Source organism: Silurus aristotelis (assembly GCF_946808225.1).
Source record: "Silurus aristotelis genome assembly, chromosome: 22".
Lineage (NCBI taxonomy): Eukaryota > Metazoa > Chordata > Actinopteri > Siluriformes > Siluridae > Silurus > Silurus aristotelis.
This window is the reverse complement of record NC_139595.1, coordinates 15,063,372-15,088,093: the sequence shown is the minus strand read 5'-3', so window position 1 is coordinate 15,088,093 and position 24,722 is coordinate 15,063,372. Positions and strand designations below refer to the sequence as shown.

General features: G+C 39.3%; 2 protein-coding genes across 2 annotated transcripts in view; one reads left to right on the top strand and one right to left on the bottom strand.

The window, feature by feature from the left end:
* Positions 1-24,722, bottom strand: part of rsrc1 (arginine/serine-rich coiled-coil 1) — a 135,308-nt gene that overhangs the window by 5,662 nt on the left and 104,924 nt on the right. The window contains exon 7 of the mRNA XM_083526043.1: positions 22,568-22,636. Coding sequence (XP_083382169.1) covers positions 22,568-22,636 — 69 coding nt within the window. The remainder of the gene's footprint in view (positions 1-22,567; positions 22,637-24,722) is intronic.
* On the top strand, positions 17,897-18,782 carry LOC310717741 (gamma-crystallin M2-like). Its single transcript, XM_083526182.1, has 3 exons — positions 17,897-17,960; positions 18,054-18,299; positions 18,382-18,782. Exons 1-3 carry the CDS (start codon positions 17,952-17,954, stop codon positions 18,655-18,657), a joined length of 531 nt encoding a protein of 176 aa, XP_083382308.1. The 5' UTR covers positions 17,897-17,951; the 3' UTR covers positions 18,658-18,782.

The window sequence follows — 24,722 nt, the reverse complement described above, 5'->3', positions numbered from 1 at the left end:
CTGCATTTCATCATTTCATCTTTAGTTATTTATTTTTTTTGTCCCTAATATTTTCTAGAAATTTTTTTTTTAAACACCAGACAGTCAAATCAGGTTCAATCTCAACTGTAACTTAATGTCCTGTATATATGACTAAGTTCTGGGACCAAAACTATAGTGACAAGTGCAATTAGATGAACATAAGTTGGACACCTGACTTTAAGATTAGTACATGTTTTCTCATCTCATTCCCCATTTGCTGTAATAACAACCTCCACTCTACTGTAAAGATGTGACACGACATTTTGGAGTGTGTTTGTGGAGATTTGTGCATTCGGACCTGACGGCGTAATGGTAATGATGGTAATGATGGTAATGATGGTGAGGAGGCCTGGGGTGCAGTCGGCGTTTCAATTCGTCCCAAAGGTGTTCAATAGGGTTGAGTTCAGAGCTCTGTAGTAGGCCACTCAAGAGCTTCCCTTCCATCTCTTTGACATATCGTCAAACTGATTTTGTCCGAGTAGAAGGAAAATGTAATGCTACCGCATCCAAAGACATTCCATACAATAATGTGCCTTCGACTTTGAGGCAACAGTTTAGAGAAGAAGCACATAGGCTGGAAAAGTCGGGTGTCCCAATACTTTTATCTATATAATGTATAGTAATTTAGAAGCTTATACTGATTTTTTCAAGTGAAATCTTGAAGGTAAACTTGCAGAACAGATTTAACTGATTCAAAACTACCAGAAAAAAAACAAGCGAAAATTTTAGATCTGAAAAAAAAAATCATTTACAGATTAAAGAGTGACAAACTGACCTCAAATTAAAAAATGGGAAACCTGACATAGATTATATATATATAAACAAACTAATGCATACTTTTACATACGCATATAACTATACAAATGGTTTGCTTGTTTAAACTGGTTCCCATTCCCATTATATGTGTTTAAATTCACTGTACATCAGTCGTAACTGTACATCCAGCCTGCTTTCGATTTGTGTCTTATCTTATTGTGCTTGTTGCTTCACAGATCCCAAAGAAGACCTAAGAAAGTTAGGGGTATTTACATGACGTGGGTAATAACTTCAAATGATCTGCAATTCTTCCATGACAAAAAAAAATAAATAATAGCATGGCCCATAATGTTCAAAATTAATACTTGGTATGTGTTTCTTCCGAGATTTCTCTTAAGTAACGTAATTGTTAATAGGCATACATTAGAATACTAAAGGAAGAATTTATATATATATATATATATATATATATATATATATATATATATATATATATATATATATATATATATACTCAAAAATATACACTATAACAAACCGAGCAAATATACGCAAGCAAAGAAATGTGAATAATAATCGTTAAAAAAAAAAGATTTTTCCTAAAATTTTCTTCTTGATTCTTGAGGTTGAAATTGAGAGGCTGTTGAATTCAGCACTTACATATTAAAAAGCTTCGAGAACGCTTCGGTATTTATTTGCTTTTGCTTGAAATTATAAGCAGTGTTCAGAAACCAAAAATAAAAAAAGCCCAGAAATGTATGCAAACCTACAAAGATGTACTGTAAACGCCAAACACTCACATACCAATGTTCAGTGCTAAACCTACAGTATGCAAACGAGAAAAAATGAAAAGAGAAATGTCCCAATAACATTGCTCATTACTCCAAGAGTCTAGAAGGACAGAGTTAAAAAAAAAAAAAATAATAAATAGAAAAAGAAAAAAAGAAAATGAAAAGGCCACAATATCCTCCAGCAGCCTGTCCTTCACATGACAGCAGTCCGGTGCCCAATGCCCCTCAATCACCCCTGATATTAATCCCAACTGTGTGTGTGTGTGTGTGTGTGTGTGTGTGTGTGTGTGTGTATATAGAGTGTCTTAATAACTGATACACCAACACAAAGAAACACACACCGAGCCTGTGCGCCTCGGTGACAACCAATCCTCGGCCCGGGATTCTATAAAAGCCTCATGCTTTTTGACAAACACATTATTGGTAGATAAAATGACTTCCATATGCTGTTTGTCAGATGTCAGTAGGGAAAGATATGTATTTCATAGGAAAATCAAAAATAATGGACTCGGTGAGAGGGGGTGAGGGGCCCGGGACGAGACGCAGACAGCGGGGAATCGATAGCGCCGCCGGAGAAAGTCCACTGCCAAGCCGCCGTCAGCGCAAAAGCCAGGTCAAAGTTGATATTTAATATTGACACATTATCCAAGACATTCATTTCGAGTGTTGAGTCTATCGTCACCACGTTACCTCGGTGCGAAATATAAGAGAACGGGACAATTGACATCGAGGTACTGAAGAAAACAGAATAAACGGGGAAATTTTTTTTTTATCAAAAATGATGAGACTGACACACTGTATTTCCCTATCCTTATGCAAGCCCCCTTGTTTGAACCATATCCCCCAGTTCTGTGAATTCCATTTCCAGTGTGGAACACCACTTTGGGTTTTGGACATGCTTCTAGGTACGTATAAAATGTTAAAAAACCAGCGTGAATAATTAAAGCAGCTGAGGGCAAAACAGGCCCAAATAGTCCAGCGAGACATCGCAATCAATAAATTATTGTAGGCTTTAAGACTCTCTCTCATAGACAGAAAGAGAAAAAGAAAGCTGCAGGCAAACTCGGCCGACCTTCCCAATAAAGAATCCACAATCAGGAAATGATGGCGCTGTTCTGGTCTTCGCCATAAGCTTGGAGACAAGTGTCCACCAGAGGGCAGTGTTGAACAGAGCAACGCTTCGTGCTTGTCCTCTGCGTCCTCAAGTTCCTACAAGTGTTTCCAATCTGCACTTTTCAGCAAGTAAGTGATAATCAGGGTGATTATGGTGTCATTTAAGATCTTGTTGATTTCAGGATTATTTGAAATGTATGTAAATACAACACCACAAAATATATGCGTATAGTTTTTAAAAAAACAAACCCTAAATTAAACGATAATAAAACCCCTACAGCATTTTTCCCATCCCGATTCGCTCTAACACTTAAAAACATCACCAGAATCCCTTTTTTGCTTTAAATACCTTTTCATGACTCATTCAATAAATTAGAGTCATACAACATCTCGCCGAACCTCGTTACCTGAACGCGTTCGTTCCTATAAAAGGAAGTTCAACAAGAGGTTGCAGCCTCCAAATCTTTCTGAAGATGATGACAAGAAGATAATCAATCTCACTAGTTATTACTATTTCTTTCAGCCATGTTGTAGGGTACAATCCTGTAATATTTATAATAAAAAAAGTTCATTATGTAGGGATTTGTGTGTTTATTTGCTAATTCGATGCTCAGATAAAGTCCATTAAAGAGCAGCATGCATTTGATTAGTGAATAAAAAAAGTTTCTTGAAATGGTTTAAAAAAATATATAAAAAAAGATTTGTTTTTAATAAGAATCTTTAATCTAATCAAATCGTAATCTAATGTTAATCTTAAAGACAAAATCCCAATGCAAACTTTCCGGGAAAATTCCGAGACACGGACTCTCATTCACACCCACTAATAATAAAAGACACCAAACGAAACGAAACAGTCGCCTTCGCTAGCTCCTACTCATACCCGATCCCAAAGCGTCAACCCGACCAGAGCGCTGTACGCTACAACGAGCCGCGTCGAGTGTGTCGGAATTTCAGAAAACGGAAGCCTGACACGACTGGAGATTAAAAAAAAAACCCGGTTTCCAGTTAAACCGTATCGATTACACTCCGGCTATCTGTTTGTTAACTTCTCCGGCTTTCATTTGGAAGACGCTGCTCTGAAAACCCACACGTTTAAGTCGCTGCTGTAAATCCTTTGAGCTACTTCCATCTATGAGGGGTTTCATCATTCAGAGGATGATAAAATATTGATATTTCACAGTGTTTACTTGGAATTTGGATGGAGAGAGAGAGAGAGAGAGAGAGAGAGAGAAAGAGAGGGGGGAAGAAAATATGTTCATCCCAGGACACGTTCACAATCTACAAAAAAAATATTCTCAGCGGTGGCTGAGAAATAAATACGTCAAATAAATAAATAAAGTGGCCGTCATCAGGCGGTCGGTTACAAATGGCTGTAAATTCAAAAGGGCTTTAGAATGTCGTGAACTTCAATTAGGCGGCGAGAAAGGCAGTAAAACGAGGCTTAATGATGGCATCGCTCCTGAGGATGAAAGCGAGCGGTGGGGAAAAAAAAAAAGCACTCTAAGTAAACACACAAACACAGTAATAAGACAGTGGATGTTGAAGAAGCTGTACTCAACCTCTTGGACCTGCATGTTGCTTCTCAAACCTGGATTTCTAAACAGAATCGCACACCAACACACAAACACCGACACCAACACACACACACACACACAGAAAAGTGGCAGAGTTTCCTGCCCTCTCTCTCTCTCTCTCTCTCTCTCTCTCTCTCAGGCCGAGACATGTAATCCAATGCTCAATTGAGCCCCTCCTGTCTCTGTGGAGAATCTTTTTGCCTGCTAATTGATAGAAATTAAGCCATTAATCAAGCCACCGGCCCATCATTCAACCCGGAGAAGATGAATACAAACTTTCATAACAACCACCTTCCCCATTTTGGGCCTCATTAGCATTAATTTTTAATGCAATTATGCTATTCTTTTACGCTGAGCTCATAAATTACGGCTCTTTTGTTGCCGGCTGGCCTTGTAAAAGCCCGAGTGAGGCTTTGTAGTCTGAGCTTTAAGGCAATTACTGGCTTCTTCGCTCTTTTATCCCGCTGCATTTCCAATAACCTTCCATCTAATGATTTATCCCGGTGAGCCCCCGACACCCACCCAGAGCTCGACTTCTCCCATTAGCACCCGTCTTATTTATCTGTTCCAATCTAGAGTCTAAATAAAGACTGTGTCCACTCCTGATGGAGAGAGAGAGTGTGTGTGTATGTGTAGACTTTGGGGAATTGGAGTCGGGAGGAAGAAAGCAGCAGGCCTTGATTCCAGCATCAGGCCTGCAGGCAGAACTCAGAAGTGAAATGAAGTTTGGATGTGATCTTCGCATTATGTGCACGGTGCTAGAGATAGAATAATGCAGAACTTCTTTTTATCTGCTTTTTTTTTCCATCGGATTAGATCTTTACGCTTCAACTGATTATGCTAAAAATCTATTTTATTGAATATTTCTAGTGTACAGAAAAAAAATCTGTAAACTTTATACAACATAAATGATAGAATTAAGACCCTAGGATAAGATGTTGGCCCTCTGATTGGAAACATAAATGATAGAATTAAGACCCTAGGATAAGATGTTGGCCCTCTGATTGGAAGGTCATTGGTTCAAATCCCAACACCACTAAGCTGCCACTGATGGACCCTTGAGCACAGCCCTTAACCCTTAATTGCTTAGCTGTATAACTGAGATAACTGTAAGCAGCTCTGGATAAGGGCGTCCGCCAAATGCCATAAATGTACACTATATAGACAAACGTATTAGGACGCCTGACCTTTTCGGCCAAATGTGGTTCTTCCCTGAACTGTTCCCACAAACTTGGAAGCACACAATACTTTTGGATGTCTCTGGAGGCAATAGAATTCAATTTACCCTTTACTTTAGCTAGGAGCCCCAAATCTGCTCCAGCATTAAAAAGGCCCGTGTGGACACAGCCAGCTTTATGAAGATACGGTCAACATGGGTTGGACAGGAAGATCTGAAGTGGCCTGCTACAGCAGAACTATATTGAACACCTATGGGATGAATTTGAACGCTGACTGGACCCTAGGCCTCATCACCCTACATTAATAACTGACCTTGTTCCTGAAAAATCTAGTGGAACATCTGCCCATGAGGGAAGATGTTATCATCAACAAATGGGGACTGAATGTGAAATGGGATGTTTGAACCTTTGTCCATATAGTGTAATTTAGGCTAACGGTCTTGTTCGAAGGTAAACCTATTTAAACAATGCAGAGCGAATAAAAAAGGTGTCTGACTGGGAGGAAGGTAATAGTTTTTGACTGCATTGATTAGGCGAGCTGGCAGCTTCCGATGTTATCCCTGAAAATGCATCAAGTGCGTAATGAGCAGCTATTAAGGCCATCGATTTGCTGATTTCAATTGATAGCTACCAGGCCAAGGCGGCACGTCAATATTTGCATAACTAATACCCTACTGCTGGCGGCCTTGACTAATGAGATCTCAATAGAGAGAGTGCGAAAAAAACGCGAAAGAGAGAAAACGCGAGGAATGCATGTGATGGCGTGAGCCTGAGCGACAAAACCATGACTGGATAAAAAGCACACACAGTCTCGCACACAGCTGAAGTAACTCATTAGCGGTCCTGATTTGGTGTGTGCAATGATATAGAAACCCCCCTCTTTAGCGTAGGGTCACATACGAGGACACAGTGGCAGCTCATGCCAGATGTCACCCGCGTCCCCAGAGAGTAAAAGCTGAGCACGGTGATACAACTGATGCACATTTTGTGTACGCGTGCTGGTGTCCACGGAGGTAAACGTCAATGTGCGAGCGCGTGCAAGCGATCCGGCGCAGGATTGCTTTCATCTACAGTTCCTTATTGTTCGAAGCAAAATGACGCTTGCGGGTTCATGACCCAAAGCAGACGTTGCAGATGAACACGCTGACTTGACACTCTGATTAGGATGGTGGAACTAAAGTAAAAATAAATCAATAACAATATTTGCACTATACGCTGCATCTGTGGTGCAGTTGCATGCAACTGGATGCACTTCATCCAACGTAAATCATCCAGTCAAGAATCGGCACTTAATTTACAAATACCTTTGACTGAAGAATCCATAAAATAATTTTTGTTAATTATTATTATTATACGTAAGTTTCATGGGTTTCTCGCATATCTACAAAAGTCTGTGGACACCTGACCAAAAACATCCCATTGCATTTTTTTTGGAAAAATATTCCACTAGATTTTGGAGCTCTATAGCAGCCCAATAAAGATCTTCCACTAAAAACCATGTAAGCCATATCTTCATGGAGCTGGCTTTGTGCACAGTCCCTCCAACTTGTCCATATAGTGTATATGCTATAGATCCAGTCAAAAGAATAGGAAAAAATAAATCAATAATGCTCATGAACACTACTTGAAAGTGTAAAATTCAATTGTATTTATTTATTAGATCAATATAGCTTTCTATTTATGACCCTGCCATATTTGGGCCAAGTTAACATTATATAAATATTAAAATTACTGAGTTTTGGATTAAACCTGTTTAATTCAGGTCAATAGGCAAATATGCGAATAGCAGGAAGCGTTCGATAATAATAATAAAAAAAACCCTCTCTAATAGTTTCACAGACCTGATGGAGATGAATGTAGTCTTTAAAGATTTGAAGACTTTGTGACCTCTGCTACTTTTTTAATGGAAAAAGAAAAAAACACCACCCCACATACGAGTTTGCCCAATTTAAATAATAATAATTAAATATTATATATAATATTTATAATATATAATAGATTGTCAATAAAATTACAACTTTTTGACAATTTTTTTATTTGTATTTTTTTTTATAAACAATTGCCTTCTATTTGATTCTGGAGTCTGTAACATAACGCATCAGCTCAACATCACTTTAATAGACCGAGCTTTATTGTCTGACACTTTTTATCACATGGAAGAAGGGAATGAGTAGAAATGTTTATTGGACATGAAACTGAAATTTAAAAATAAAATTAAAAATGATTACGGCACTGGGGCCAAACTGGTGCGTGCTGCATATTGCTGAGTTATAATACATGTTGGATATAAAATACTTTACACAAAAAACTTTACAACATAAACCCTAGAAGATTTCAGTGGATGGGCCAACTACTAAAATAAAAATGCATAAGTGTTGGCATTTGAGTGGAACAGGTATATGTGCACTCCTCAATAATGTAAAAAAAAAAAAAAAAAAAAATATATTCCTTTTTTTTTTTTTTTACATTATTGAGGAGTGCACATATACCTGTTCCACTCAAATGCCAACACTTATGCAACACTTATGCATTTTTATATAAAATAATGTCAGAAATTATGCAAGTGAAACATTGTTGGATTTTTTTAATACACTTTTTTCAATAAGTAAGAGTCCATATGTCTGGTGTGCCAGAGGTGGCACTGAAAATGAAGGTTTTGTCTACGAGAGAGACACGGCTAATAAGGTCCAGCTGTGTAAGTACAGGCTGAGTGTCCATAGATGGCCTCGCGTACCTGCAGTGTTTCACAGCACAGCGGTCCTGATTCGTACTGTCGTTTGCATGTGTGTGTGTATGTGTGTGTGTGTAAATCCTCCTAAGATCCCTTAATAGCCTTGCGACTTGCTTCTCGCTCTTTAAGTGGGCGTACGTCCAGAAAAGACCTTTTTACCTTCCTCTTGCTCTTGTAATGCAATACATTAACAATATTAACTGATATTCGGTAACAAAGCAACTGCAATAACAGCAGATCGACCGAACCTCCAGACTCGCGCACGTACATTCGGACCAATAGATTTGCTAGTTAAACTAATATAGTGCTTCTGCGCAAGTGGACTGGATGTTACTGACCTGCTCGGTCACATGTCATATAAAAGATGCATTAAAGCTCCTTAACAAAATAAATGAAAAAGAAAAAAAAAAAAAAAAAGAGGGGATGACTGAAAGGAAAAGGAAAGCCAGCGATTACAGGAATGAGGAGGGAAAAAGTGCACAGCTCTCAGGTTTTCTGCTCGGTAGCTGTTTCATAAATAACTGTGCAATTAGAGAAACACCACAGCAACTAATTACTTAATTGGAGTAAGCTTTTAAAATAAAAATGAGGTCATCGGGGTGCAGGGAAACAGACGCACACGGTCGGTGCTCCTGATTTATTTGTACATAAACAGAATAAAACCTAAACAAACGTAACAAGAATAATTTCTTTTTTTTTTTTTTTTTTGGCTTTTTTTATGATCTGAGGGCCAAAACTATATGCCTGAAAAGTTTATTAAGACCATAATCAAAACAAAGACACATCATGAACCCATACAATGTTTGTATGTATACAGTTCAGAGCTGTGTAAGTCTACATAGCAAAAAAAATTAAAATATGTAGAAGACACTTGTAATTAACACTGATTTTATCAAAACACTGTGGAATATGTGAATAGACTCCAAAAAGACAAGTTTGGGTTCATTGTTAACTCAAAGGTTCAAACGGATGCCTTCGGCTTGGTCTAAACCCGACACTGCGGTTACTCCAAAAAAAGGTGAAAAGTGCAATAGCTATGGCCACTCGCTGAGTGACATTCAACATGTGCACAACTTGGTTCCCCGCTGACTGACCCTTCACCCCCATGTGCCCCAAATGTGATACCCAATCACAGAGGCTGCCCACCTTCCCAAGTGTGTGTGTGCACTTTTAGGACCACCGGCCACTTCTTGATGAGGTGAGAATGAGCCCACCACCCACACACGCCTCATAACCGTGAGCCCTATGGAACTCCTTTCGTTCCCAGGCCATAAATACAAAAAGTCTCTCCGGTGGCCTTGCGCACATTCTCACATAGGCGTTTATGCTAGCGCTGCAGCCCCCCGAGCACAATTTCTGTCGGATGGTGAAACTTCAGTTAGTAACCCGAGGCGTGTGCGATATAACGTGTTTTGTGTGTGTAGAAAACAGAGACTTTGTGCCTACAGTACACTAATAATAGCATAAATGACAAATAAGAGCAAAGAACGCTGTGGAAAAATGTCTTTTTTGCTTAGCCTTTTAATCGTTCGTTCAAAACATTTACAAAAAATACGCTGCTCTCGTGGATATCAGACGATTATAAACACAACACACACATTTGTTCAGCACAAAGCTAAATGAGTTAATATGTGCGCGGCACAAATATTTTTTTTTTCTCAATTGTTCAATGCTTTTGCATTTTTCTTACAGGCATTTTGCTGCATATCACAGCTATATTCCTGTCATATCCATTGGTTAAGAGAAAATATTTGATATCTACGTGTGTTAAAAAAAAAAAATTAAAGTCCTGTTCCTCGTCACCCAGGTAAAAAAAAAAAAAAAAAAAAAAAAATGTTGTATCAGTGAGAATATTATTCAAACATGAATTAGAGGTGTGGCAATAATTTTGCCACACATATATTTAAGTGTTTTGTTGTGTTTGATATCTATGAGAGTATTTTTGTGAATTTAAACCTGTCTTCTTTGCTCATATTTACCAAGGGTGCCAATATTAGTAAATGACAGTGCTGTTATTTTGGGGGATTCACCTGTAACTGCATGGTGAATACACTGCGCTGTGAGGATCAAAACACCGTTACACTTTTTCCTCAGTGCCCAACCTGCCCAGTACTGTGACTCTAATTACAGTTCCAACTCTTATCACAGTAGGTTGCCAGGTGTAACCGAAAAATGCTGGGTTATCCTAAAAAAAAAAGTTAGCCTTAGTTGGATGAACACTTCTTATGTGAGTCAGAAAAACTTGAATGTTACTGTATTATTGTAATAATAAAAAACTAGAAGCGCAGATGTCCGAGACAAAGTTTTTTCTCAGTGATTCAACACGTGTCAATGTAATTCTAGTAATACCCTTGACTTAGGCATGTGAATCTCCGAAATGGCCCCCGCTGAATTTGCATCTCGAAGCATAGCCAACAATACGCTACATTAAAGAGGCATACGAAACGGCTACCAATGCGATTCCCTCTTATGAAGCAGTGTGATACGATTTAGATTCGTTCAACACAATGCGATTCAGCGCAAAAAATCTGATGCTCTGCAATTCAATATGGTACAAATAGTTCTACCTCAATAAAATAATCCCAATCTGGATTACGGCTCGGCTGTCAATCATGCGATCAGTTTGTCTACTAGTAACCCATCATCTGACCTTCATAGATCCCAAGACAAACTACTAAACGCAAAGTAGCACACTTTGGCCCCTCCCGCTTAAGGTCACACATGCCACGTGTCGCTCTCCTTTTCACTTAAATCAAACACTAGAAGAATGTGTGTGTTGTGGACGGTACCCAGCACGTCCTTTTAAAAGAAGGTAGGACGGAGGTTTAACTTTAAATTTGTGGTGATGAAAAATAAATAAAAAGGTAATTGCTTGGCTTATCACTGTGATGGGGAACAAATTGGGGGGAGAAGACGAGCGCCGTGTGGATTTGGTCGCAGCACAATGTGCTTGTTTTTTACCCCAACACCCCCCCTTTACTGGGTTCAGCAAGCCAGGAGCAGGAAAAGGTCCCCGCGTGATAATTAAATCTTCCCGCACTGATTTTCCGCCAAATTTATTTCCCCTGGGTCCCCAACTCTGATTCAGTGCTTACAGCCCAGGCATAACTAATCGCTTGAGTGTGTGTGTGGGGGGGTGGGGAGGGTTGGTGGACAGGCACAGGGGACGCAGTAATTCCGAGTTACAAAGGGACGAAATGTGGCGGCCTTGCAAGGACAAAACTAGCCATGTAAATCATAAAATATGGATTTTAACACTAATTAGTGTAAACGATTTCGAGAGTGAAAATTAGCCGATTTTATCACCATGAATCAGGACGTGTCCCGATGTTGCCTGAGGCTTATGATCATCTACAAAACAAATCATTACCCTGATGACGCTCATGATTTTCAAACCGATTTCACCTCTTTTGCTTGCGAGGTTCACACGATGATGCCGATTGCATATATATTTCTTCGGCACAGACGGCATCACTTAAGTAGTTTCTGGAAATGTTCAAACTAAAACGCCGCAGAAGCCTATGAGGACTGTCTAGTCGTTTGGTTCATAAGTCAGAGCGACGTATGACCTGTCGAGGCCTTTGAATGAGAACGGCCTACATGATGACACAATAAAAGCCTGGAAATAAACCTACGGATGAGTGTCGTCAGTGAACTGCAGACTAATGGCTAATGACGCAGCTGCCGGAACGAAATGGGAAATCAATACGAGCACATTTCTTTTAAATAAAACATCATTGGGTATGGTTTCCTTTCCTATTTCAACGTGACAATGACCAAATACGTCGACACGGATGACTGGTAGAGCGTGGGGCCATTCACTGTAGGCAGTTATAGACTTGTGTGTGTGTGTGTCATTTAATCGCACTGTAGTGCAGTCAGAGCCGGACAGGGATCGGTGCTGAATAATCTGTAAACAAATCCAGCCTTCGGTTTAATCGGATCATTTGTGACGACGCAACTTTTTGCCCCTCAGTGACGAGGCGGACGAAGAAAAGTGACGTTTACCAGGTGCTGCATTTCGCCGCTTGTCCTTCACATGGCGCTGGGAGTCGCGGTAATTAAATCGCTGAAAGCTAAGCGAGGCCCTTTGCACCCCGGGCTTTAGTCGCGGGGTCACCCGCCTGTAGATTCCAATTTGTGCCCCATTTGTATTCATGACGGGAGCGTGCTAAATATTTAACAGCAGTCCACTTGGCGTTGGCTTTTGCGTCGTCGGGCTTGGAGGTCAAATGATTAGATTTTCCGTGCAGATTAACGTGGGCATCAATGTCCACTGCCGTCTGCCCACCCACATACCATGCCTTGCTTTCATCTGTGCTTCTTCTTTAAATGATACTGACCCAAAACATGCATGATTCATATTAATAATAATCGTTTTTCTTTGCTATTATGTTGGTTGTTCTATATAAAAAAGGTTTGATTTACCAGCTTCCAGTTAAAATCAATACGAACATATTCATTTAACAAATAAACTGTTCATTGTTATACCCCACAAATGAATGAGAATGCAAGCAAAGCTAGCACCAGCGTTTCTAATTAAAGCTACGGGGGGGAATTCGATTCCATTCGTGACTATATATCTTCCCCCATCTGAATATATCTTTTTCTCTTTTTCTCTCCGATTCAGTTTAGACCTTTTCCTCGACAGGAAGAGCCTCGTGATCGACAACAGAGCTTGTTAGAGAGAGATGGGGTGTTAATAGGTACAGGGGGTGGGAGAAGAGACTGTGCGCCTCTGCTTGCTAGCGTGTGTGTGTGTGTGTTGAAGGTTGAGGGGCAAATCCCTCGTGAATATTTTAATGACCAGATAATTCTGGAACACAGGCACACAGAGACAGTTACACACCGGCGCCTGTGACCCGGCCGACACACAGCGTAATTAAGAAACAGTTTTCCCCTTTTGCAAGGCAAAAGAGCAGGCCACAGTGTATCTGGCTCTAATGATATGGGTTAAAAGCTATTATACGCCTCATTAAAATATATGATCTCGCGATTAAGACCGTGATGGGGACAGGCTCATGTCTTATTCCAACTCTTGACAACATTCAGCACTGGGCCGCAAACAAGGCCACATGTAGTAGATACAAGGAAGGATGATTACTACACTAAGGCAAGCAGGCAGGCAGGCAGGCACGCACGCGCACACACACACACACACACACTGTATATATTAAGGGTGGTAAAATTCACCGATTTAAAAAAGTGTGCATCACTTTTTTCACCACAAGTTGGCATTTGTATCACAATGCATAGTTTTTTTAACATATTTGCATGAGTAAAATTTTTTTTTTTTTTTTTTATATACATACATTTTTATTATTTACAAAGTGACCAATAATTTCTGGCGAATATTTAAAATGTAGATTGATTTCTCTTCGCTAAACTGTTTCTAGAGCGCGTTCTCTCGGCACCGCTGCTGCTACGTGAATATGATGTATCGCAACACTACGGAGACCGAGGCGTGTCCTGAGAGTCACACAGAATACAGATTAACATGGCAGAGGTAGAGCTGTAACTTCCTGGAGACAGAACAGGAAAAGTCCGGTCTGCACTATAAAGGCCTGTTTGTGAAAGGGCAATAAGTAAGTTGATGATTTGCTGTCTGTCTGAACCAAAGACATGAAAGCGAACTATTTGTCCCATATTGAATCGCAAAGCATATATATATATAGGTTGTCCCATAATTTGTGTGTGTGAGAGGCATGGGTGTTTAAGGTTTGACACTAATTTCCATTCTGACTACATGATCAAGAGATATTTAACTCTATCTGATCTGCAAATATGATAAAGTGAATCATTTTAAACAGAATATATTGTAGATGGGTGATTTGGCAAAGTGCAAAACTAGAGCTTGTAAACACGAATAGTGCTATAATCGTAAAAACCGCCCTGTGCTCGCAGATGGCTTTTATTTACAGCAGATAGCAGTGAGAGAATCATAATTCTGGTAGAAGAGGACACGCTCTTTTGAGTTGTATCACTGTTGAGGAGTCAGAGTCCGCCCCCAACCCCCCACCCCCCTTGATACGGTCAACTCTGGCTTGCTCATTAGCAGTAAAAAAAAATCTCCATCTTTAACTACATCTGTTCCTCAAATTGCTGTACTGTGTAAAAAAAGAAATAATTGTAAAAATGAAAGCTACAACAGCTTCGAATTTACCCGCATTCCTGCACAGGCTGGCTCGCTGCGCCCCAAACCGTCAGCTTCGAAATAAAATTTGCCAACAATTTATTGATAAAAACCTAGAGAGAAGAACAAACAAGCACTCAGCACTGCTTCTATGTTTTGTGGGTTTGATTTTCGAGCACAGCGTGCCCTTCGACATCGAGGCTAAAATCCCTTTCAAGCTCCAATAGAAAGTAGTTATGTTTAAACGACGAGCAGGAGGTGAAGTATTGATCTTCGCTAGGAGAAGTGGCCTCCTTGTTGAGGAAAGGTCAAAGCACGAAGCTTTATCTAATAGCGCAAAACATTTTCACACTCGCAAGAATCAAACGCGTCTTCTTTCCCTTTTTTATTTATTTATTTTTTTGTTTTTTCGATCCGCGTCCGTCCGACAGAAGTGTTCTCAGAGGAGTGGGAGGCGCGCTTTCCTCTCATTTTGTTCATTTCCACAGCTTGGCTGCAACTTTCTTGTTGTGTTGAACTCTCCCAGCCCCTGAGGGATGAGTGGGTAGACCCTGTTGGACCGGAAGAACATAATGGCCGCGTTGGTCGAACAGTTTTGAAACTTCCAGGTCGTTGGAAGTGGAGGCTGCGTGTCGCTTTGATGAGTCTCTATTTCAGTCCTTGATAAAGGTGAGAGAATGGGTGAGCCTTCCAGCGCTAACAAGGATGAATGTGTTGTTCTTAAAAAAAAAAAAAATAATAAAAAAAAAAGAAGAAATAATACATTTAAAAAAAAAAAAAAAAAAAAGAAATGAAAGAGCACTGAGCAGAGGAGTAGGGAGGAAGTCGAATCAGTCGAAAAGACGATTACAGCCTGAACTTTGCTTAAGAAACCTGCATGACTGGGAACCTTGTGCTGTAGCCTGCGGCGAAACACTTATTTAACAGTTCGGTAACGTTTCGACTAATAACGAGGAGGAGAGAAACGGAGGGCTCGCGCTGGCATGGTGTTCGTTTCATCTAATGGAAACATCATTCCAATTTGATAAACACTCATTACAAATAATACGGACAAGCCATAATATCACAAACCTGCTCTGATTATGGTAATACATTCTGATGTTATTCAGGAAGTAAGAACAATGTGCAGGGCCTTGATTAGCGTATTCAGCAGGGATCCAGATGAATAGATTTATCACTTTGGACTTAGCAGTCGATACTACCGTGTGACAGGTGCGGTGGACATAAGTTTTCGAAAAGCAGTCAAACTGTAAAAAAAAAAAAAAAAAAAAAAAAAGACTTTGTGGCAAAAATTCCTGAAAACAGGACTGCGATACGATATTTAGATGGAGCAAATAGTGTAACGATTCGATTCGGATTCACCGTTTGTATTTTATAGCACAAGCAGACCTAACTCTAACAAGCTAATAAAAGTCTATCTGAAAATGCTAATATTCGTATATAAATAATATGAGCTAATTCCTTCCAGTTGAGGTTACAAATGATGCTAGTCTGAATGAAGATTTATTCTACTGTACATGTCAATCGAGGCACCCGTCCCTCTATTTTTTTCATTGAGCAGAAAGAATATGGTATTGCTGTTGTTGATGGAGCACCACTACTCACCTAAGGGAATATGTAAGGTCATGTGAGCAGTATTGCACACTTCATCATCCCAGCAGAACCATTCCTTTAATAATAATGATTGGAACATCACATGAAACCAGTTGTTATAAAACTGCAGAAGTAGAAGTGACCTTCTACATCTATTTCGCTGCTTTTACCTACGATGATTTGATCATTTATTTATTCGGCTACGTATCTCCATAGAGACAAGGAAGGCCGTCGCCGTTCGCATTTGATTCAAGATTTCACTTAACGTCCATGCAATAATGAAGGAAAGTCACACACACACACAAAATTTTTTTTAAACTAAACCGGTTTTTACCCATGGCTTTGGTGTACAAGGACCAAAAAGGTTTTTTTTTTAAATAGTGTTTAATATATTGAAATCAATGGTGGACAACAATGAAGTCAATGTAATCCGTTACTGTTGCTTTAGCAGCTTTTTTCACGTATCTTTACATTACCGTTTGGGGAGACTTATACTTTAACTTCACTACATTACAAAGTCAAATATCGTACTTTTTACTACATGTTGCAAAATCAGTCTTTCCTTTTTATTTATTACTGTATAAAAACTAGTCAAACACGCAGCAACTGGCGCTCTGTTTTAAACTTGTTTTGATTGGCGATTGATGGTATCTACTTTTTACCAACATACAGTTCAGCATCAGTTCAACAGCAAACAGAACAATTTGAGAGCAACATGATGGAAGTTACCTAACTAAATGGGTGATTTATTATTATTTTTCTTTACTAAGTTGGGCTTGGGCTCATGTTAATTTTAATAGATATCAATCAGTGTTTGACTCATTAATATCATTCTATTAATAGATCGGTGTGCTGAGTCTTTTCACATAAACTGAGGTGATTAAGCAAAGAGTCTTGTAACAAAAATTATAATAGGAACATTATAGCCATAATAAATCACAAAGTACTTTGGATACTTGGGAACATATGAAGGCAAAACACTTTTGTACTTTTACTCAAGTTTAAAGGGACACTTTTACTGGAGTGATATTCTACAGAGTGTATCTCTACCTTAACTCAAGTGAAAGGTTTGTGTACTTCGTCCACCACTGATTGGAACACAAAATCCAGCCCCTGCATCTCTAAAGCATGGTGGTGGTTGTATAATGGTGTGTGGCAGCCTTTCTTTCTAGGAGCAATACCATGGGATCATAACACACTTTTCTGAGCTCACAGATGACCATGAAGGGCTGCTGTTGCTGTGACATGTAAAGGAGAGTGTATGCCATACTTCATGCCAAGAGAACAAGAACATATTTGCTCTCTTGACCCTGGGACTACGATAGCTGTGGTACCTTCACAATTCCAAGTATGCAGCATTTGGCCAAATACAACTAATCTCCAAGAAGTTGGCAAAAGGAAATTTGAGCCTGTGTTCAACAAATACATGTGTGTGAAAAGAAAATCCTGAAGAGAGAAGAGATTTTTGACAATACCTGAAGTGTATACAAATATAGAAGTTACTGGTTAAAATGCACGAGTGTTACGATCTCTCTAAGCGTAGAAAAGTGTTCAGTGTTGTGATATTTGGGAAAATGTGACGCCAGTCTGCTTCCTGGTTGCCTCGGGGAGTTTGCCACACTTGCTCATTAGGGAACACGTTTAGGTTTTCTGTAAAGCTGTTTTTGTGATGTCTATTTTAAAAAAGTGCGACACATATCATATAAAAACTGCAAATAAAAAACTCCTGGAATTTTTGCAACCAAACCATTCTGCCGGCTGGCATGGATTACCAAAAGTATCTAAAGGGCATTCACCGATGGTGCAGTTATATGCATGCATAAAATGACACGCAGCTAGATGCATTGTCTTGCCTGCAGCAGCTATTCGAAAGCCTTCTCTAGACCGGGTCACATGGAAATTTGGCAGAAGGCCTTCAGCGCTTTTGGTGCGATGTTGCTTGGTCAGGGATTTTCACAAAAGACACCACATGATTACTGGGCTTTGGGCTGGATATAAAAGGGATGGGTTACATCTAATACAGTATCAGATCACCGTTTGGAACCACCAGCATTAACCACCATGGCCAGGGTAAGCACTGTATCATGAACCCGGATTGTCAAATGTATGCTTTTGATGGTTTTGAAACATGTTTCATTTCTTTAATATGGTTGCAACAAACAGGTCATCTTCTACGAGGACAAGAATTTCATGGGCCGCTCCTATGAGTGCAGCAGTGATAGTCCTGACATGTCCTCCTACCTGAACCGCTGCCACTCTTGCAAGGTGGAGAGCGGATGTTGGATGGTGTACGATCGCCCCAACTACATGGGAAACCAGTATTTTATCAGAAGGGGCGAGTACCCCGACTACATGAGCATGTGGGGCTGGGGCAACAACTGCATCAGGTCCTGCCGCATGATCCCCATGGTATGCGAATAACAATGCTACAAAAATGTTAGCGACGCATGTATATCGCTTTTTGTTTTTAAATTATCTTTCTCAAAAACAGTACAGGGGCGCCTACAGAATGAGAATGTATGAGAGGGAGAACTTCATGGGTCAGATGGTGGAGATAAGCGACGACTGCGACTCCATCACGGATCGCTACCACTGGTCCGGCGGATGCCACTCGTGCCACGTGATGGACGGCCACTGGCTCATGTACGAGCATCCTCACTACAGAGGCAAGATGTGGTACTTCAGGCCCGGAGAGTACCGCAGCTTCAGGGACTATGGCAACATGAATTCCATGAGCATCAGGCGCATCATGGATTCCTGGTATTAGACCAAAAAAAGAATCCTGGCGTGATGGTTTACATCATGTGAAAGTCACAGGATAAAAAAAATTATATAAATATGAAATTAAAACAAAGGTCACAGAAACAAATCAATAAACAAATAAATAAGCAAGCAGTTTATCTTCTGTTGTGTGTCAAAGTCCGGTACAACAGTCTGAAGAACATTAATCTAAAAACCTCTCTCTATACTCATGCAAAAGCTTTACACAAATAGAAGTGATGAACAAATAGAACAGTGATGAACTTTTTAAAGACAGTTTTAGTCTTTAAAAAGGCTTGGTTTGTGGGTTTTTAATATATATATATATATATATATATATATATATATATATATATATATATATATATATATATATATTTTATTTATTTTTTTTTTAATCAAAGAGTCACTGAAAAATGTATGCGAATTTCAAAAAAGTCAAATGCCTGGTACATTAAAATCCCTGCTTTAAGTACTGAGGTAAAATTTCTGACCAATGTACACTATTGACCAAAGTTTGTGGACACCATAATATTTGTAACTGCTTTTTGGCGCATCGCGATACCAACTTGTATCCGATGCACACTTTTTTAGATTGACGCATCACATTGCTAATTGGTGTATCTTACCATCCCTAATGGCAGCATAACACACTCGGAAGAAAGTGCTATTCACCCTCTTTTTAGACGTCTTAAAAACCAGTTGATTTTGTTCATTTTAAATAGCTCGCTGAGATGACCAAGTTTGGTAAAAGTAAAATAATCCAGCATAGTCGCTCACTAGGAGCAAACCAACTACCCCGGTGTACTCGTTTCCTCTCTCATCTTAATCATTAAATATCCATTCCAGAATGCAAATAAGTGAATGTTTTCATCAAAATACTGTTTTCTTTTGTCTGCAGTTATTTAAGTAGCTCAGATCCTATAGACATTCAGTTCTACCTAACAAAGGATTCTGTGAAGTCGTACATGAATAGTGAACATTTGTTTTGAGGAAGTGTACACCATTTAAGGTTGGGTAAGGTTTAGAAATTCAGTGAATACCTTTTATACATACCTGAGTGATATTTATGCATTCAAAGCGGTGATTTTTTAATTTTTTTTTTTAAACAGAATACTTTAATTTAAAACTTCAGATTTACACACTCAGGAAGAACGTGCTATTCACCCTCTTCCACATACATGACATGATTGACAGGAGAAAAAAGTTCATCCCTTCTTCCCGGAAATCACCTCCGGTTTTGGCGTTTTTCTGAATTCGAACTTGTGAAATGCTCGTTTTGGTCCTCCTTATTACTTAAAAAGAAATAAACCCAATTTTCAGTACACTAAAGCAGTTATTCGAGCCATAGCCTTGTAACACTAGCGTTACTGGAAGCAAGAAAGCAAGTATTACATTGTTATAGAGAATTGAACGTTCCACTGCCGCGAATTAGGCTCCCGAGTTATTAGTTTCTGAGTCTCTATAAAACTCATGTTTGTGTAGGCTGTGCTGTGCTATTTTCCTCGATGTCCTACAGCAAATAAGTAATATAATGGATGAAGAGAAAAGCCGGCGCTCGATACGTCCCATGGTAATTCACAATAGCAAAAAGAAAAAAAACAAAACAAGGCACGGTAAAGAGGGATGATTAATTCATTTCTTGGCAAAAGGTCAAACTACAGGTCTTTTTCCCCCCGTATACAGATACAGATAAACAGGATATAGGGAGCTTAGCAGACATGAATTCATTTAAGCTCAGAATAAACAACACGCTGAACATCGATATCTGACTACTAAGCGCAACACTTAGACCCCTACTAGATCCGATCAGAGATCTGATTAAAACCTCATAGAGATGAGTTCGAGTTTTCAATCCTAGACACACATAAGCCTTGCACTTCGACCTCGGGATTATCACCAAGGCCCTACCACCCATACCCACGCATCCTCACGCACACCATACATATTCAGGAACATGCACGTTAGCAAATACGGATGTGGATGAAAATCAGGCCATCACAGATTTCATTTTCTCATTCAGCGATGCCCTACATCACATCCAGGACATAATTTCATTATGGAATCTGAAGGCTTTTATTGCACCCATCACATTTTGGTGGCTTCCCTGCAAATTGCACCTGACTTCATTTCAATGTGTGTGTAGAGACGACGAGGAAAAAGAGACGGGGGAATATTTACTGTCTGCACGACCCAGCACTTTTTGCCTAATGAAATCCATTTTTTTTTTTCTATTTTACACGTGTATTTCTGATGCGTTTGGGGACGGAGCAGATCCGGGCTGATCGCTAAATATTTATCTTTCCACCATAAACTACCACAACTATCTTTATGTCTATTGGACTAACCCATGTCCTTTTTACAAGATCCATTAACCCCTGAGACTGCAGGTCTTATTTCATATTCCAATACTAATACTTGCGGTGTGAGAAACATTCGGTCGCCTGGTTTGCTGTCTACAGTAAATCCTTCATTTAGTAAAAACCTATGTGAATTGAACAATATAACACTGTGTGGTCTGTTTTAACAGGGAACTCCACAATGACACTTGTGTGGATCAAAGTGACTGGTTTAAAAGTAGGGATGTAAAGGGGTGGAAAATTTCCAGAAACTTTCAATGGAAACTCTTCGAGGGAATTTGGGAAACATTCCAAGTTGTAAACTTACCAGAAATTGATGGGAATTTACAAGAATTAATTAGACATTTTGGGAAATTTATATAAACTGCATCATTCATATGTATCATTTTGTTTGGTCATAAGCTGACATGCTTGCAAATTAATACAGATTTACAAAAAAAATGTCATTTTTGACTTTGATTTTATTGTTAGTATAATTTTGTTGCACAACAGCTAACGCACAGCACAAGGAGGTTTTAAACATTACATTTCTGTAATAGTTGTGTGGACCAAAGAGACTAGTTTAAGAGTGAGGTTGAGAAGGGGCAGAGAATTTCCTGTATATTTCCATAAACTTTGCATTAAAACCTCATATGGGAAATGTTTTGGAAATATTCCAAGCTGTAATTCTTTTTTTCGGAAACCGGGAATATATATTCTTTTTTTTTATGTCATAACTTGACAGATGCAAACTAACACTGATTTACAAAAATGACATTTTGACCTCATTGACTAATTGTTAGTATAGTTTTGTTGCACAATAAACACAGGGAACTTTTAAACATAGATGTATGTAATATTTATGCGATTTACGTGAACACTCACCAAGATGGAAAGTTTTTTGACATTATTTTATGTGCAGGATTCAAGAAATGATGTGTGTTATGTCATGAAGGAATGCACAGTGCATGTAGGGGGTGTGGCCCTGAGTAGCCCTGCAGTAAGTGTGCATGTAAGTGATGAATGTGCAGGGTAGAAATTCAACTTAAACTGCATTAAATCTGGTTGTTTTAATATAGATTATCCTGCAAGATTAATTTTTTTTTAACTACATTCAAGTTCCCTTGTATTGGCTAACCTGCAATTTTGTACATTTCCAGTTTATCCCCATTAATTCCTGTTAATTCCCATATATTCCTGTCAATTTTCATGGAAAGATTCCAGTCTCGAAAAATTCCTGGAATTTCGCAACCCTATTCAAGAGCATCTTTAATGTGAACTTTCGTGCAAAAAAAAAAAAAAATTTGACTTGAAAGAAAGTTTATCAAATGTCATAATCGGGCTGAAGTTCTATGCACATATTCTAGATATTTGTTTCTATATATATAAAAAAAGAGAAAATAAAAGCTGTGCATTAATGAGATACCTTTGCATTTATTCAGCTTTTTTTTTGTGTTTTTTTTTTATTTATTTTTTTTAACCAACGATTTCCAATTGTTTTGTGTAATTTGAAACCCAACAGCAAATGCATCACCGTGGCTCTGATTCAGATCGGTGTGAATGCGCACGTTGACTCACCTTCCGCTTTGATCTTCCTTTCCTCCTCATCTTTCTTTTCCTTTGCTTTCAATGCCTCGTCTGTGCTGGCTGTAAAAGGGAGCGAGCAAAGGGAAGAAAAAAAAAACACGAGTCATGTATGAACAGGCATAACAGCGACACTTTACACTTCCGTACAATATTCAATCGACAATGTGGGATAATTACCCAGGACTAACTGGAGACACATTTAAGTTATCAAATATTTGCCTACTAAAGTGCTCTTCAATGTCATTTTAAGTGGTGTATGCATATCCTTCCAAGCACCTCTTCATTTCTTTTCCAGCACGCACATCAAAAGCTTTTTTCTTTTTTACTTTGTCAGTGCCCTAATTAAAAGCTTAAGAGCAATCCCAACGCTGAGGATCTGCTTTTGTGTACGAATCTTTTAGCAATTCATTTAGGCTGTTGACTCTGCTTTCCTCCGAATAATAAAGATGTTAGAGGAGATTAAGAAATATAGCGGGGAGTGTGGCGGGACTATCAATACAGCCTGTAAATTAATTACGCCTCTGTTCCTGCAACATCATTTATTCCTCGAACGCCCGTGTCTCCCAAGTGCAATTCGGTTTTTATTGCTATTTTACTCACTGATGAGTGCAGCCACGCAAAAATCCAGTCCCTTATATCATTACCTTCAATGAGTTTCAACTTTTTAAATAAAGAGCGAGCGAAAGGAGGAAAACAATCGCGCGGCGCGGTTATTAACGGGATCCTGATAAGAGTTAACCACGCTTGTGTACGCTTAGTAGAAATTTAAGTGGATAACATGATTGAGGGTGATTGGATTAGGAGAAAAGGAAAAAAAAAAAAAAAGTGTATTCGGGGGTGTGCACGAGTGTCGAAGGAAGATTAAGCATGTTGTAAGCGGGAAGAAACGGGTTTGGAAGAGAGGCTACGCTGTCAAAGAAACAACGGTGTGATGCCTTTAACCCTCTAACACGTGTACAAGTGCACACACAAGTCAAAACTCATAAATACACATCATGAATATATATATATATATATAGACTGAGCTCGACTTTTGTTTTTATTCTGTTTGTTTTTTAAACTGTGTTCTCTATTTTTTTTTTTTTCCACTCTGCGCTGTGCTTGGGGCGGTAGTGCAATATCAAACTGTTTGTCCGTCTCTCGTCTCTGCTGGGCCTCTTGGGACATCTGCCCCCACAAACAAAGATGGGGTGGGGAGGGGGTGTTTGGGGCTGGAAGCACTAGTGCCTATCTTCATTGTGCTGAATACACTAGTACAAATCTGTGTTTTACCCCCATAGGTCGTTACACAGACACACACATACTTATACAATGCAGACGATCAGACATTAACACCCCAAACAACACTGCGGGATGTGGATCCGCTAGCATGTGGATTTACTTACAGTACACACTTACAAAGCTAGTCAGTTTACTAACACTAAACATCGAATGTGATATTAACCAATTAAAATTGCCTCATCAATCAAACCATGGATCATCTCGCATCTTATTTATTTCCCACATATTTATATCTTGTTATATATACAGTTTATGGACAGAAGTATTGGGACACATGACTATGGTTCTTCCTCAAACTGTTTCCACAAAGTTGAAGGTGAAAAGTTTGAATGTCTTTGGATGCAATTGAATTAGAATTTCCCCTTCACTTCAACTAGGAGACCCAAACTTGTTCCAGCATGGCAAAGCCCACCCCTTTGCACAAAGACAGCTCCAGACAGATAAGGTTTACATGAGTTGGAGAGGAAGATCTTGAGTGGCCTGCTTTAGAGCTATGACCTTAACCCTAGTGAACACCTTTGGAATAAATAAGAACGCTGAATGCAGCCCAGGCCTCCACACCCTACTTCGGTACCTGACTCACCCTTGTGGCTGAAGGCGCACAAATCTCCACAAGAAAACTGCGAAATCTAGTGAAACATCGTCCTGCAGGAGTGGCGCTTTTTATACCAGCAAATGTGGACTTAATGTGGGATGGAATGTTCAACAAGCGAATCTTATGGTCAGGTGTCCACAAACGTTTGTCCATAGAGTGTACGTAATATCTACAAACTTTAATATATATATCGACACAGGGATGTGACAAATCAGCTTCTAACTATATATTGCTATATCCTGCTATAATCTGTGCTCCGGCGTTAATCGT